Here is a 17,240-nt window from a genome sequence, read left to right as displayed (position 1 = left end):
GGATTGTTTTTAAAATCTGAACCCTGATTAGTAAAAAAAAATCCCATTGATTTGCATTTGGATCAGAATTGGGATCGAGAGCGGGTTCGAATGAAAAATGATCGGAAATCGGATTTCAAAATCGATCCTGAAAAGTCAAGATCGGCTCAGCCCTACATATGCCCAAAGTAGCGCAGACTCTTAAACTGGTACCTATTAGAGGATTTAACTAAATAGCAAACAGAATGGACAGACACAGTAAAGGAAGGTTTGGGACACTAAATGACCAGTGCAATGTATTTCTAGTGGTTCAATATCTCAAAAGTTCCTGAGGTTCCTTTTAACTACAGTGCCTGACAAATGTATCTGCCCAACATGAATACAACATTGCTTTTATGAACCTAATATAATAGGAATAGTAGTTGAGGCTTCAAGGCTAACGTTTAAATAGTGGAAAAACTCTTGTATCTAATATTTATAGCAAATCCATAGTCCGCCTGCTTCCATATTATTACATATAAACTGCTGACTTTTTGGCTTTGGTTTCCTATTAGCTGATATCATCATGTACTGCATAAAAACAATATTCTTTCTACCTCTGTAACTACTGTATGCGCTGACAGCCCTGATGCCCTGTATGACTATGTCTTCCCAGCACAGAACTTACTTGTTACCCTGCCAAGCTGAGCTGGTATACATACAATCATAAGATCCACCCTTGCCGTGCCGAGTTACTTTGTAATTTTGTTGCAGCTTATCTCTTTCTCTCTGTTCCTCCTCCTCTTCGCCTCCACACCTCCCATGTCTCCTCATTACTGTATCCTGATGATGACCTCACTTTACACCCCCCTATTTTAGTCACTTCCCCTAAATGTAGACAGAATGAGAGAGGGCATTGAGCAGGAAGGATACCATAGAGAGGCACAGAGTAAACTCTAGCCATATCTACAGGGGCTCAGGAGAGCGATAGTGGGGGCGTAGAGTGCTAGTGTACCCTAAACTCTACCCTGGGTTATATGGAGCAACTGCCTACAGAGAGGAGGGAGATTCCAGTTCTGTGATAAGGAGTCACTCTATGAGACAGGGTGCTGTGTATAGACAGAGATAGCAGAGTTACTAGACAGACTCACTTCTCCTGGATACACTGGATTACACAGAACACAAGATATGCCACGCTATGGGAATATTGGAATCTGCTTGCTGACGCTTTTCATAAATGGTAATGTGACATGTGTCCGTGTATATTAGCGTGGTTGGGGGATGTTTCCCATGTTATCTGTTTCCGTGGATCTGATCTTACTATTACATTTTAATATTTCCACTTATGGGGTATAATGTGTGAAGAAACATATGATATACTGTATGGGGATAACTGAATGAGAATATAATGGAATGAGTCTGGACAATCCAACGTATAACCTTAGTGTGACTTGGTAAATCTATTGTAGAAAACTGTATTAATCCTATAGTGGTGCCTTTAGTCTGTAGGTCAACACGATTATGGCTATACCAAATCATATTTTTTATGTTTTACTATTTGGAAAAATGAAATGTTTATTTCATAATGTTTATTATTATTATTATTATTATTATTATTATTATTGTTTATTTATATAGCACCATTAATTCCATGGTGCTGTACATTCTTATATTAATTCCATGGTGCTGTACATTATTATATTAATTCCATGGTGCTGTACATTATTATATTAATTCCATGGTGCTTTACATTTGGGGGTTACATACAGTACACAGAATATACAGGTAGATATAATACTAACAGTGATCGGTTGGCACAGTGTTTCCATGTTCTATAACCCATATGTTTTTCTGTCGAGAGGTGTGATGGATGGTTTAGTGACAGGATGACCTATAGTTCTATTTATTGGTATCATTTTGGGGTATATACAAACCTTTAATCATTTTTTGCTCTATTTTTGGAGATGTCACCAATAAACAGCAATTTCGGGATTTTTTTTTTTTTTTTTTGGCAACCTTCACCATGCCGGATAAGTAATGTGTCAGGGTAGGTTCACATCTGTGCTGGAGTCTCTGCTGAAAATGGAGGAAATTCAACAGACCCCCAGTGGACCCCATTATAGTCTATGGGCTCACAGGTAACCGGTGTGTTACCATTCTGGCTCTCCGTTGTTTGGGTCCGCACAGGTGTGAACCTCGTCTTAGTTTTATAGTAATGTTTGTTACAGGTGCATCAATACCAAATACACTTAGAGTTTTATTGTTCTGGACTTCTTTTAAAGTAATCATGTTTTTATTTCTGTCTCGTTTATCTTTTTAATAATATTTTTAAATATTTTCACTTCTTTATTTTTCATTTTGTTTTCAGTCCCACAAAGGGTTTTGTCCAGCAGGGGGCTCCACCAGTACTTCTGTATTGTAGTGTAATGTACTTTTCAGGCTGAGGCTGACAGTAATCTTATTACACTCTCATACCTCACAACTTTTGAAAAGTAGAAAGAGGGACAAAATGTGCCCCCAGATTCATGTCCCTCCATCTCTGCCCCCAGAATCATGTCCCACATCCATCTCTGCCCCCAGAATCATGTCCCCCCATCTCTGCCCCCAGAATGATGTCCCCTCCATCTCTGCCCCCAGAATCATGTCCCCCCATCTCTGCCCCCAGAATCATGTCCCCCCCATCTCTGCCCCCAGATTCATGTCCCTCCATCTCTGCCCCCAGAATCATGTCCCCCATCTCTGCCCCCAGATTCATGTCCCCCCATCTCTTACCCCAGATTCATGTCCCCTCCATCTCTGCCCCCAGATTCATGTCCCCCCATCTCTGCCCCTAGAATCATGTCCCCTCCATCTCTGCCCCTAGAATCATGTCCCCTCCATCTCTGCCCTCAGATTCATGTCCCCTCCATCTCTTCCCCCAGATTCATGTCCCCTCCATCTCTGCCCCCAGATTCATGTCCCCTCCATCTCTGCCCCCGGATTCATGTCCCCATCTCTGCCCCCAGATTCATGTCCCCCATCTCTGCCCCCAGATTCATGTCCCCCATCTCTGCCCCAGATTCATGTCCCCTCCATCTCTGCCCCCAGATTCATGTCCTCTCCATATCTGCCCCCAGATTCATGTCCCCCCATCTCTGCCCCCAGATTCATGTCCCCCATCTCTGCCCACAGTTTCATGTCCCTCCATCTCTGCCCCCAGTTTCATGTCCCCCATCTCTGCCCCCAGATTCATGTCCCCCCATCTCTACCCACAGATTCATGTCCCCCATCTCTGCCCACAGATTCATGTCCCCTCCATCTCTGCCCCCAGTTTCATGTCCCTCCATCTCTGCCCCCAGATTCATGTCCCCCCATCTCTGCTCCCAGATTCATGTCCCCCATCTCTGCTCCCAGATTCATGTCCCCCATCTCTGCCCACAGTTTCATGTCCCTCCATCTCTGCCCCCCCGAGTCATTCCATCCCCCCTTCATCTGCCCCCAGTTTCATGTTCCACCTCAATGTGTACACACATTAAACTCACCTTCTCCTCGCTCCCCCGCCGCGTCTACACAGCCACTAGCCGGAATGCAGCGGCAAAGCAAGGAGCTGAGCTGTGACGGCTCCTTGCTTTAGTCGCGTATGTATTCCTTTGGACGCAGATCTGAGTTGAAATCGGGACATACCTACCTCCAACCGGGACCGTGGGACACGTCACCGAAATCGTGAATGTCCCACGGAAATCGGAACGGTTGGGAGGTATGTACTTTGTCTCTAGTTAAACAAAGATGGCAGATATGAGAAATTGGGGTAATGCTTGTAGGTATAATACATAACATTTATTTAAGAAGCTCCTGCTATATACACAATACACAAACAAGGCAATCCGTCTAGTAAGCTATGTAGTAATATGTGTGCAGTCTGCAATGTAAAGCTTGCTCAGTACATAAATGCAGCAATGCTATGTTTGTTAGATGTAGGAAAGTGAGTTTGACATTCCTGGTATTATCAAAATGTATTATCTGTGGGGGGGTTTTATACAGCAAACCTATCACAGAAACCAAGGCTGTGGTTCAGTGTTTGTAAGTCAAAACCAGGAGTGGAGACCACACAGAGATAAGGTGTATATATATATATATATATATATATATATATATATATATATATATATTTATATATATAAAACTTGCATCTGTTCTCTGTTTTTGACCCAGTCCTGGTTTTGGCTTAAGAAAAATTGAGGTGTGAATAAGGCAGAACTATGAGTTATCACAAACCATACAGCTGCAGGAAGTCAACATGTGTAGTGTGTGTTCACAACATTGTCACATCATCCGGCGGTGTCATTGCAATGTTCAGCTGAAAGGTGTTTTTGCCACTGTTATACTTTTATCCCTTCCAATTAGGTTTCTTTGGAAAGCTGGGTGTTTAGGATCAAGGGAAACCTTGAACAAGTAGCATGCTGAGAATGCTCAAACAATAATGTGGGTCATCCATAAGTCTCTATACGATTGTTATGCTTCATAATGCACAACCAATTCTGGTGAATGTACAATTGTCTCCATCTGACATAATGATCTTTCAGAACTCTTCTTTCTCAGTTTTTTTCTTCTCTGAGCAATGTAACATAATGACAAGTGCGAGGTCGGAGTACTATGTGTCTGGTAGGGTATATTGGCTTTGGCAGGGTTTGATGTTATACAAAGCTATATGAATAACCTATACTGCTCAATCATACTCCTACATACATTGTCCTAGCCAATGTGGTGCTTGACAAAAAAAAAGCCCCAAAATGGCAGCCAACTGCAGACGAGGTCAAAAATGTTCAAAATCCCAGAAGTGCCACTGCAACTGTATGAATGATATCTGCCCATACATTACATTATTGTGCTGGTTCCCCCAGAGTACTGAACCTGCTCTTGGCTCTGGCTGATAAACAAAGGTTCTGAACAAGTAGCATCCTCTTACTCCCCGCCCCTCCCCCTTCAATTCACTAAAAATTATCTAATAAGAGTATTTAATATTTGGTTTTAGAAATGAAACAACCTTGCAGAAACTTGTGAATAAACCCTTGTGGTCATCTACCTTGCATAGCTTGCCTTGCGGTGAACGATCTGCCCGCTCCTTTTACACGGACAACTGATATGAATGGACATTGTGTAATACTTGGCTTTGCCTCTTGTGGCGCTACAGGGAAACTGAACACTCTTCATATGTTGGCTTTATCTGATGTGCCTTTATGAACAGTGCAAAGTATTAATGAGAATATCTGAAACCCTTCACAGTCTCGCAACTTGTAGGCGTTTATTGAGGCATAACTTTTCTGTGGGCATGTTTGAGGTGACATCTTTACCAGCAGAAGGAAACTAGTTGAATGTATGCCCTGGAGTGCAATGTACAGCGAGGGCAGACAGAGGAACAAGACGTCATTTGTGCTGTTTTTATAAGTGTAGATGACCTGGTTTACACAAATTGGTGGTGTCTACACGTCTGAGTTACATACTCAACTGTAAATTTAATAACTAGAAGGTCGCTTTTGAAAATGAGCAGGTAACTTGGTCTACATTGGATAATACAATACTGCTAATACTGCTGCTGAGCAGTATTGAGCTCTTCGGAGCATTGAGGGCGTTGCCATTGCTTCGAAGCGGTGAGCGGTAATGTCCTCGATATTCCAAAGAGCTCATTTGCATATTGACAAAATGACAATATCTCAGCATTGAAGTACATTGGACACAGTTAGAATTTTCTCTCTAGCCCCCACTGTTCCTGAGTAATCATTGCTATTAGTTTCGGTGTCTGATATGATAATTAGGATCTGTACCGTTAATGGAGGGTATGGAGAACAGCACAAAAAGGAGGTGTGATTCTGAGCTCCGGCACTGTCCAACTCTGAGCTCTTGGAGCTCTGAATCACACCCTTTGTCTGCTCCTGCCTTAACATCAGAGAGACTAATTAGCATATCAGTCGTCAAAACTAACTGCATTGATTGCTCAGGAATGGTGGGGGCTAGAGAAGAAAACTAAAACAACTGTTCCAGAATCAGTACAGCAGAGCTTATTAAATAACACAATGAGTTTGAGTTGATGGATTGAATGGATCCTCTTCAAGTGAGTCTTATGAACAGTGGATAGTCATCTTGTTAAGGGTGCATTCACACGGAGTAAACGCCGTATGAGATTTTGCAGGCCGTATACGCTCCCATTGTGAATGGGCCCTAAGATAACCCATTTTAAACATACCTACAGCCTGGAAAACTTTTGACATCTCATAGTGACGTGTCGGAAGCCTTTCCCAACATGGATGTGGTCACTGAAAACCACCCTCAATTCATGAAGTAAATGGGCAAAAGTGCTCAGCTCCTATACAAGCTCATAGAAAGTGTATGAGGTATATAGACTCAGCTGATCATTCCCTTCGTTTTAGTGATCGGTGGAGGTTCAGGCTCCTGACTCTAACTAACCATAGACACTTCTGACAACACAATCTGGCTTGTCACATGTTTTCTTTTACTGGAGGTTACGCTTTAAAGAGGACCTTTCATGGTCCGGGGCACAGGCAGTTCCACAGGAACACAGGCACAGGAACGCCCTTCTGATTGTAAAGCAGTACGGTACCGGGACCGATAGCGCTTTACCCGGGGCACAGATCGGGAAAACCGACAGTGCGCTGAATTCAGCTGTGGGCTTTCCAGCAGTATATAGAACTGCCTGTGTCCCAAACCATGAAAGGTCCTCTTTAATTCAAAATGCACAAGGGTGGACTACATTGCTACGACTAAGAGACAGGAGTCTCGAAATGCGTTAGTTGTCCTAATCATGTAACGTTGGTCTGGTTTGTTTTTTCTTTCGTCTTTGTTCGGCATGTTCATTTGTTTTTCATGAAAAAAATTTTTGTGTACTATGTGTCCCTATGAATGTTTTTTAATTTTTTTCACTTAAAGGGGTATTCCCATGACGCTTGTTCACTAACCTGCAGGCTGTTGTGCTCTCTTCACTTCCTGCTTTTCTCGGCACATAGGTGGGCGGGGTTTCACTTGCACGGGATTGGTTGTAAATGAATTACCACAGTGTGAAGCTGATGTAGCAGAGCTGGATTTGAGTCAGTTTGCATTACATACAGAGGTAACGGACTCCCTATCTCAGCCCTTATCAGCCAAATTCAATTAAACCGACTGATAAGAGGTCAGAGATCCTGAAGCTCTCATCTCTCCCTCCCTTATCTGAGAAGCTCCGCTATTTAAACAGCTCAGAGCTGCTCCCAGCCCCCCCCCCCCCCCTACCTGAGAGCAGGCAGCTACATCACTTGACAAATGAGCAGATAATCCCAAGGGCTATAGAAACGGAGTGTAAACAATGAAGTGAATAAATTAAGATAGCGGCCAAACAAAGCAGTTTTGATAAAGCAATGCATTTAGGAAAAGTCTTAAATCCACATAAACTAGCAGTATAGATAGGATCCTTGTGACGGGACAGCCCCTTTAATTAAAAGCTATGTTTTAGCAAATCAAATTGAACGGTCCTGGACTACATTTTCTTTTGTTTACTGCTATATTTTGTCCTGGTCTGGGGGACTGGTTCGTGCACTTCTTTCTTAGGGCTTGTTCACCTCTGCACCTGTACTCCGTTCTGCGGTTTCTTCTGGTTTCCGTTTCCTGCACAAAACAGGGGCAGGAGACGAAAATCTGCCGGCATGTTTCAATCCCATTTGAATGGGCTTGAAAAGTTTCCAGCCATGTGCAACGGTGAGAGTTTTATGCACTCCGCAGTGAAACGTTTTTTTTTTTTTAAAGCGGACACAGAGTCGGGCATGCAGTATTATGTGTCTGGTTTAAAAAAAAAAACGTTTTTGCCGCGGAGAGCATAAAACACTCACCGGCGCTCACGGCCGGACTCGGCATGACAGGTTTCCGTCTTCTGCATGCAGAAGACGGAAACCTGAAAACGGAGTTCAGGCGCTGGTGTGAACCCAGCGTAAGGATATTTTTCATAGTGGTGGTTTGGCTGTGAACTCACATCGCATTGTTGCACAAGGGTGGACTGACTGAGACAACTGCTCAAAAAATTAAAGGGTGTTTTAGGAAAAGAAAACTGCATAGGTTGTAATTCTCTATATACAGTAGAATATGTTAACTGGGGACTATGGTTGTATACCATGACCATGAATTCTCTATTCCTTTAGCCTTGTTCACATAAACCCATGGCAGTTCTATAAGCGGGGCTTTGGGATTACTTAGAAGAGTTGTTATTGCTGCTCACCGGAGTTCTGCTTGAATAGGGAAATTATAGAATGGGAAGATTTTGTGGAGAGATAGTTTGTTCTCCATGTTTTGTTGGAAAAGTATCCCGTGATGTTGTTCAGGAAAAGACGTTGTGTATGGGAGGATCATGGAGCTTAGACAAAAGCAGATCATGTGTCCTTACCCTTACACCCTCTTACCTCTTTCCATTTAGCGAGAGTGAAATCTGTTGTACACGCGCAGGTTTTGCTGTAGATTTGCCACCAAATTATGGCAAACTCTACAGTGGCCCCATGCATACGTTTTCTTTCTTACTGTTGCAAAACCACCGATCCGTATTCCGTAATAAACATGTCCATATTGCATCTATATATCATCCATAAACACAAATTTGCAAAAAATTATTGTATGATCCCAAAGACTTGTACAGGCGAGACACTAATTTGTGAAAACAGATAATATGCGGGAAAAAACTGTGGTTGTGTGCATGGGGCCTAACTCTGTTACGCTCATTTTATAAGGGTTGTCCCTTTTCCAACCAGAGAAGTAATTTCCAGCTTTCACAGCATTTCAGTGGCAGAAAATAAGCTTAACCCCTTCCCGCCGATGGCAATTTTTGATTTTCGTTTTTTATTTTTGACTCCCCTCCTTCTATACCCCATAACTTTTTTATTTCTCCGCTCCCAGAACCAGATGAGGTCTTAATTTTTGCCGGACAAATTCTTCTTCATGATGCCACCATTAATTATTCTGTATAATGTACTGGGAAGCTGGAAAAAAATTCAGAATGGGGCGGATTTGAAGAAAAAATGCATTTCTGCGATTTTCTTACGGGCTTTGGTTTTACGGCGTTCAATGTGCAGCCAAAATGACCTGTCCCCTGTATTCTGTGTTTTGGTAAGATTCCGGGGATACCAAATTTATATGGTTTTATTTACATTTTAACCCCTTAAAAAAAAATCCAAAACTGTGTTAAAAAAATTTTTTTCTAAAAGTCGCCATATTCTGACAGCCGTAACTTTTTTATACGTAAGAGTACGGAGATGCATAGGGCGTCTTTTTTTGCGGGGCTGAGTGTACTTTATAGTTCTTCCATTTTTGGGAATTGCTTTTGCTTTGATCACTTTTTATTCAAATTTTTATCAGAATCAAAACAGTGAAAAAACAGCGGTTTGGCACTTTTGACTGTTTTTCCTGCTGCAGCGTTTACCGAACAGGAAAAATATTGTTATAGATTTGTAGAGCGGGCGATTTCGGACGCGGGGATACCTAACATGTATGTGTTTCACAGTTTTTAACTACTTTTATATGTGTTCTAGGGAAAGGGGGGTGATTTGAATTTTTAATACTTTTTTTAAAAATGTATATTTTTTTTACTTTTTTTTTTTTTTTTTTGCATATATTAGACCCCCTGCAAACCCCAACAAACACTGCTATCATTATATTCTGAGGTCTTTTCAGACTCTGGAGTGTAATGATCGGAGGGCCAGGGGAGGTGGGAAACATAAAAAACACTGTTACTCACCTCTCCTGCACTCCGATAGCCTTCAGGCCTAGTTGGTGATATCCCAGATGTCACATGGGCCACACCAGTGTCATTATGCGTAGCGACACCAGCCAGGCTCATGTGATGTCTGTTCCAACATTGAAGAGGATAGAAAGTAGTCGGGAGTTCACCGGAGCTAGAGGAGGTCTTTTAGGAACCGTGTTTTTTTATATTTGTATCCACACCTGGGTCTCCAATCATTATACTTATAATAATTGTTCATGGGTGGTCCTCTATGGGGCATAATACCGTGTGCAGGGGCCACTATGGGGCATAACAGTATGTGCAGGGGCTACTATGGGGCATAATACTGTGTGCAGGGGCCACTATGGGGCATAATACTGTGTGCAGGGGCCACTATGGGGCATAATAGTGTGTGCAGGGGCCACTATGGGGCATAATAGTGTGTGTAAATGGGGTGTTATACTGTGTGGGAGCCAGGAAATGGGGCGCTATGCTGTGGGGAGGGGGGAGCTCAAGTTGAAAGTTTGATGGGGGACCCAGTCACTGCTACTTACACCACTGTCTCAAGCATCTGAATGTGAACATGGGCAGAGGATGTCCTAATGGATAACTCTTCTATGTAGGACAATGAATATATGATATGCACTAGACATGTAGACCCTTTGGACGTGGAGAAGAAACTCTACAGGAATGGCTTGTATTGCTTGTGTATATAATTCTCTTGTGATATTACAATAGGAGGGTGGTGCATTTACTCCCTCCGATTGCAAATATTCTTAAATTATTAGTCTAAAAATATTAACTTGTGGCAAATATAAACTAATTATGGCAAATTCCCTTTCACTTATTCAACCAATATGGATACAAGTAGTTGAATATGAGTGGTTATGTGACAGATGTGACATTCTAGTACAAAGACTTTGCAGTCTCTACATGCCATTTCTTATTAAATGAAAGCAGATATTGTGCTCTGCACCATTTTGGAAAGAATATAGTGTTCTACTGCCATGTAGATGGAAAGAAGAAGTCTACAAAAAGAAGAAGCATGTTGTAATTGCAGTTTTTCAGTAACCCACACTACAATTATGTGGCTATACAAATTTGGTTCATGTCCAACAAGGACATGAAGTGAAGAAGTCTATTAGTCATACAGCTGCATAGTAATTCTAGAAATCATGACAAGTCTATTGAAGAGACCAAAGTTTCTACTTTTAGATGAAGTGATATGAGAGGTATAGAACATTGTGTTTGCAAAGGAAACCCCTCTTTATGATCAGCGACAGGAAACTGCTGCAGATTTAGCAAAGTATCTATAGCAAGTTATTGGGATAAACATATTGAAAAATAAGATGTTCACCCATTTATGAATCTCCTTTGATCAGTCTAACCCCCTACACCGTTGGGTAAGCATAAGCCACTGGTATGTTACATGCTGTACTGCAGGCAGGTTCCCCCCTGCTCTGAATGGATGCCCAGGCTCGGCCGCTGGCGCCATGCTTACTTTACAGGCTCACTGTAGTTAGTGGTGCCCTGGGGTGAGTGCTGAGCCGCATTCACCACTCTGCTCTAAGCCTCCTCTCTGTACCAGACCCCGAAGGCTAAAGGAGGAGGTAGGGTGCCAGTAACTACAATGAGCGCCTCCATCAGTACTGATACAAGTGCACATTGTGATTGTAAAGGATGGCAGCCGCGACAATACATAGATGAACCTACATCCAGTACAGCATATAATACACTAGGGGCACTGTGAGGGCCAAAGTGGGGGCCATTATGTTACATTCGGGAGTCATTATGTTACTGTGGGGGCCATTATGTTACATTCGGGGGTCATTATGTTACTGTGGGGGCCATTATGTTACATTCGGGGGTCATTAACCGGTTAAGGACCAGGCCCAAAAGTATGTTAAAGACCAGGCCTCTTTTTTCAAAACTGACATGTGTCACTTTAAATGGCAATAACTTTGAGACGCTTTAACTTACACAAATGAATTTGAGATTGTTTTCTTGTAACACATTATACTTCATGTTAGTGGTAAACACTAATCAATATTTTTGCATTTATTTATAAAAAAACTAGGAAATTTGATGGAAATTTGAAAAAAATTGCAATTTTCAAAATGTGAAATTCTCTGCTTTTCAGGCAGATAGTCATACCATCCAAATACATGAATAAATATTATCTCCCATATCTCTGCTTTATATTGGCATCATATTTTGATTGTCTTTTAATTTATTTTGGACGTCACAAGGCTTACAAGTGTAACAGCAATTTTCCAGATTTACAAGAAAATTCTCCAAACCAATTTTTTAGGGACCATTTCAGTTCTGAAAGTAATTATAAAGGCCTGTATAATAGAAACCCCCATAAATTACCCCATTTTCAAAACTGCACCCCTCAAATTATTCAAAACAGCATTTGGGATGTTTGTTAACCCTTTAAGCATTTCATAAGAATAAAAATAATATGGCAGTGAAATTTAGACATTTCATTTTTTTTCACTAATACATTCATTTAGACCCAAAATTAACACATTCACAAAGGGTTAAAGGAGAAAATGCATCTGACAGTTTATTGTGCAATTTCTCCCGTGCACAGAAATACCCCACATGTGGGTGTAAACTGATTTTTGGGCACACGGCAGTGCATGGAAGGGAAGGAGCGACACTGGGTGTTTGAACAGCAGATTTTGCTGGAATAATTTTCAGCGCCATGCCTTATTTGCAGAGACCCTAGAGTACCAAAACAATGGAAACCCCCCCAAAAGTGACCCCATTTTAGAATCCACACCCCTCACAGAATTCATCAAGGGGTATAGTCAGCATTTAGACCCTACAGTTATTTCACAGATTTTACTAACATTGGGATGTGTAAATGAAAAATTACTAAAATGTCACTTTATCTCCAAAGTTTTCATTTTCACAAGGGGTTAAAGGAGTAAAAGCCCCCCACAGTTTGTTAAACAATTTCTCCTGAACACGGCAATACCCCATATGTGGCTATAATCTGCTGTATGGGAACATGGCGGGGCTCAGAATGGAAGGAGCGCTATTTTGCTTTTGGATGGCAGATTTTGCTGGAATTATTTTTAGGTGCTATGTCGCATTAGCAGAGCCCCTAGAGAACCAATACAGTGGAAACCCCCTAAAAGTGACCCCATTTGGGAAACTACACCCCCCACAGAACATATTAAAGGGTAGAGTGAGCATTTTGACCCTACAGCTGTTTCACAGATTTTATTAACATTGGGCCATGAAAATGAAAAATTACTTTTTTTCCAACAAACTGTCAATTTAGCCCTAAATTTTTAATTTTCACAAGAGGATAAAGGAGAAAAAGCTCCCTAAAGTTCGTTACACAAATTCTCCTGAACACAGAAATGCCCCATATGTGGCCATAATCTGCTGTATGGGAACATGGCGGGGCTCAGAATGGAAAGAGGGCTATTTGGCTTTTGGAGGGCAGATTTTGCTGGAATATTTTTCAGGTCCCATGTTGCATTTGCAGAGCCCCTAAAGTACCAATACAGTGGAAACCCCCTATAAGTGACCCTATTTTGGAAACTACACCCCTCATAGAATTTGTCTAGGGGTAGAGTGAGTATTTTGGCCTCACAGGTGTTTCACAGATTTTATTAACATTGGGACGTGAAAATGAAAAATTACTTTTTTTCCCAATAAATCGTCCATTTAGCGCCATAGTTTTAATTTTGCAAATAGTTTAAGAATTAAAAGCCCCCCACAGTTTGTTACACAATTTCTTCTGAACACGGCAATACCCCATATGTGGCCATAATCTGCTGTATGGGTACATGGTGGGGCTCAGAATGGAAAGAGCGCTATTTGGATTTTGGAGGGCAGATGTTGCTGGAATAGTTTTCAGGGGCCATGTCGCATTTGCAGAGCCCCTAAAGTATCAATACAATGGAAACCCCTCAAAAGTGACCCCATTTTAGAAACTACACCTGTCAAGGAATGTATCAAGAGGTATTATCATTTTGAGCCTAAAATGCTTCCCAAAAATTTAATGTACAAAATGAAAATTGAAATTTTTAAAAATATGCCATTTCGGTGCCCAATACGTTGCACCCACTTTGTGTTGTCAGAGACCTGCACTCCTAAAACTATTAAGGGGCCATCCCGGGGGTCAAAAAATTATATATGTGGGTGTAAACTGCTGCTTGGGCACACAGCAGGGCTCAGAAGGGAAGGACCACTGTGCGTTTTAGCTTTTGGGGTACAGATTTAGAGGGACTTTCTGGGTGCCATGTTGTTTTTGCAGAGCCCTGGAGGTGCCAGTAAACTGGAATTCACCAAGAAGTGACCCCATTTTGTAGGGGCAATTTTAGGGTCTCTGCAAATGTGACATGGTGTCCAAAAACGAAGAATCTAAATCTGCACTCCAAAAGCACATATTGCTCCTTCACATTTGCGCCCTGCTGGGTACCCAAATAGCAGTGTATGCCCACATGTATGACACTGGTGTACCCCGGATAACGGACTTAATACCAATATGTGGGTATAAATGGCTGTTTGGGCACAGCCGGGGACAGAAGGGAAGGAGCGCTATTTTGGTTTTTGGAGCACAGTTTGGTTTTTGGACGTCATGCCACTTTTGCAAAGCCCCTGAATTGCCAATAAAGTGGAATCCGCAGACATGTCACCCTATTTTGGACACTACCCCACTGATGGGATTTATCAAGTGGTGTAGCGAGAATTTTTAACCCTTGAGTGTTGCATTTATTTAGTTTCCAGAAATGAAATCGCAACTGATAGAGAAGTTAAAAATGAAAATTTTACAGATTTGCCATTTCAGCGTGCAACATGTTGTGCCCGACTTATGTCAGCAGAGACACTCCAAAAACTGTTAAACGGGTATCCCAGGCACAACAGCTTTTAGAGCGTTCATCTCTGATACAAGGTGGACACAACATATTACGCACTGAAAGGACGTATTCCTGGAAAAATGGTCATTTTCACCTCTCACAATCCGCTTCGTATTCATTTATGGATAATAAGTTATAGCAACACTTGGGGGTTAAAAATGCTCTCTGTACCCCTGGAGAAATCCTTCAGGGGTGTAGTTTCCAAAATAACGTCTCATATCAGGGGATTCCACTTTACTAGCGTTTCAGCTCTACAAAAGTGTCATGGCATCCAAAAACCAAACCGTCTGTGCTCCAAAAACCAAATGACCCTTCTTCCCTTCTGTGTCCGGCTGTGCCCTAATATCAGTTTATACCCACATATGACATTACGTGCATTATCCGGGGTACACCAGTGTCATACATGTGTCATAAACTGCAGTTTGGACGTACAGCAGGGTGCAGAAGGGAAGGAGCGCTATGCGGCTTTTGGAGTACAGATTCAGATGTTTGGTATCTGGACGCCATGTCATGTTTGTAGAGCCTGTAAGGTACCAGAAAAGTGGATTCCATGGGGTACCAGGAGTGACCCCATTTTGAAAACTGCACCCCTCAAAGAATTTATCAGGGGGTGTAGTGAGTATTAGTATCCCGGACGTGACTGCACAGCGGATGGCGAAGAGGGAATATATAAGCTCTGCGGAGGACATTGCAAACACCAAATTCCCTACTATGTCCCAGTAGCTCCTATGATTGGGGGAGTCACTCTGGGGGTCACTCTGGGGGTCACTTCTGGTGTCTGTTCCCTCATAAGCTGTAAATCTGGGGTGTCCCCTGACATTCGCTCGCACAGCTTATATATTCCCTTCCTGACGCCGCCAGTTGTATTCTAATAATTTGGCGATTTTTGAGGGTTTTTGTCTTCACATTGTGAGATGCTATATTTTCTTTATTTTTCTGGTGACGCGGCCATATAAGGGCTTATTCTTTGCGGGATGAGATGCATTTCGTAATGACACCATTTTTGGGTGTCTACATCTTTATGAATACATTTTATTAACCCTTTTTTGCTGGATTTAAAAAAAAAAAAATCAATCCTGGCATTGAGTTTTACTTTTTTAATTTTGCGCCATGCAGCGTACAGTATAAGTAACATGTTCCCTTTATTCTGCGGGTCGGTACGGTTACGGCGATACCTCATTTATATTATTTTTTTATGTGTTACTAGTTCTGCAGAGGAAAAACACATTTGGGGACATAAATCAATGTTTTTTGCATCGCATCTTCTAAGAGGCGTAACATTTTTATTTTTCGGTTGACAGTGTTGGTTGAGGGCTTATTTTTTGCGGGACAACCTGTGCTTTTTATTGGTACTGTTGTCGGATGCATATGACTTTTTGATCACTTTTTATAGCATATTTTGTATGGTGAGATGGCGAAAAATCATTACTTCCGGCGAGTTTTTTCCGTTTTTTTTTCCCGACGTTCACCGTGTACATTAAATATTATTTCAGTTTTATTGTACAGGTTGTTACGGACGTGGCGATACCAAATATGCATTGCTTTTTTTAATTTTTAGTGCTTTTTTTTATATAATTCATTTTGTATAGAAAAAAGGGATTTTTGGACTTTAGAACTTTATTACTTTTTTCATACACTTTTTTTTTTTTTTTAAACTTTTTTTTTTACTTTTTCATGTGTCCCTTTAGGACACTTGAATCAGTTGATGCTTTGATGAAAGCATCAGCTGATTCAGCACAGTAGCAGACAGGACACGAGCAGGACATGAACCTGCTCGTGTCCTGTAAGCTGCAGAGGAAGTGAGACACATCGCTCACTTCCTCCACCGCCTGGCAGGATCACCAGGTATGTGGGGGCTCCGGTAGTCTGGGGTCACTGGCCAGACCCCAGACTACCTTCTACTGACATCGGCACCCCCCGATCTCGCCGCGGGGGGTGCCGATCACTTTCAAATATCGGCGGATCCCTTTCGATCGCGCCGTGATGTTTGACGGCGCGATCGAAAGGGTTAACACGTCCAGTCGGACTCAGTTCCGACTGGACGTTATGGAGGAAGGGGTTAGGCGTTAGTAACACCTAACCCCTGTCCCCCCCGCACCCCTCCCCCCGCCAGAAAGGTACCTAAAGGCCGGACGTATTTCGGCAATAGTCCGGTCTTTAGGTACCAGCACATGAGGCCGTAAATTTACGTACGGCGGTCCTCATGTGGTTAAGTTACTGTGGGGGCCATTATGTTACATTCGGGGGTCATTATGTTACTGTGGGGGCCATTATGTTACATTCGGGGGTCATTATGTTACTTTGGGAGCCATTATGTTACATTCGGGGGTCATTATGTTACTGTGGGGGTAATTATGTTACATGTAGGCTCCTTTATGTTACATATGGGGGTACTGTTGAGGCCAATATGTTACATATGGGGAACAATGCAGGGGCCATTATGTTACATCTGGGGGCAATGTGGGGGTCAATATCTTATATGTAGAGGGCAATGTGGGGGTCATTATGTTACTTACGAACATGTCATTGAACTCAATGGCTAACTACATTTTACACGTGTATTTTTACACGTGTAAAATGTACAGAATACACGGAGCGTAAACTCCGTGTGAAGGGGCCCTTATGTTACATTTAGGGAGCACTGTGGGGGCCATTACATTACATCTGGGGGG

General features: G+C 42.2%; 1 protein-coding gene across 2 annotated transcripts in view; it reads left to right on the top strand.

Annotated features, from left to right (window-relative positions):
• The first annotated feature begins 865 nt into the window (after positions 1-865).
• ADGRE5 (adhesion G protein-coupled receptor E5) overlaps positions 866-17,240 on the top strand; it is an 81,678-nt gene continuing 65,303 nt past the window's right edge. For both annotated transcript variants that reach the window (XM_075272791.1, XM_075272790.1), the window contains exon 1: positions 866-1,198. In XM_075272791.1, coding sequence (XP_075128892.1) covers positions 1,147-1,198 — 52 coding nt within the window. In that variant the 5' untranslated portion in view covers positions 866-1,146. The remainder of the gene's footprint in view (positions 1,199-17,240) is intronic.

The sequence above is a fragment of the Leptodactylus fuscus genome, chromosome 5 (assembly GCF_031893055.1).
Source record: "Leptodactylus fuscus isolate aLepFus1 chromosome 5, aLepFus1.hap2, whole genome shotgun sequence".
NCBI classification, from domain to species: domain Eukaryota; kingdom Metazoa; phylum Chordata; class Amphibia; order Anura; family Leptodactylidae; genus Leptodactylus; species Leptodactylus fuscus.
The sequence above is the reverse complement of the archived record's forward strand: the minus strand, read 5'-3'. Positions and strand labels throughout refer to the sequence as shown.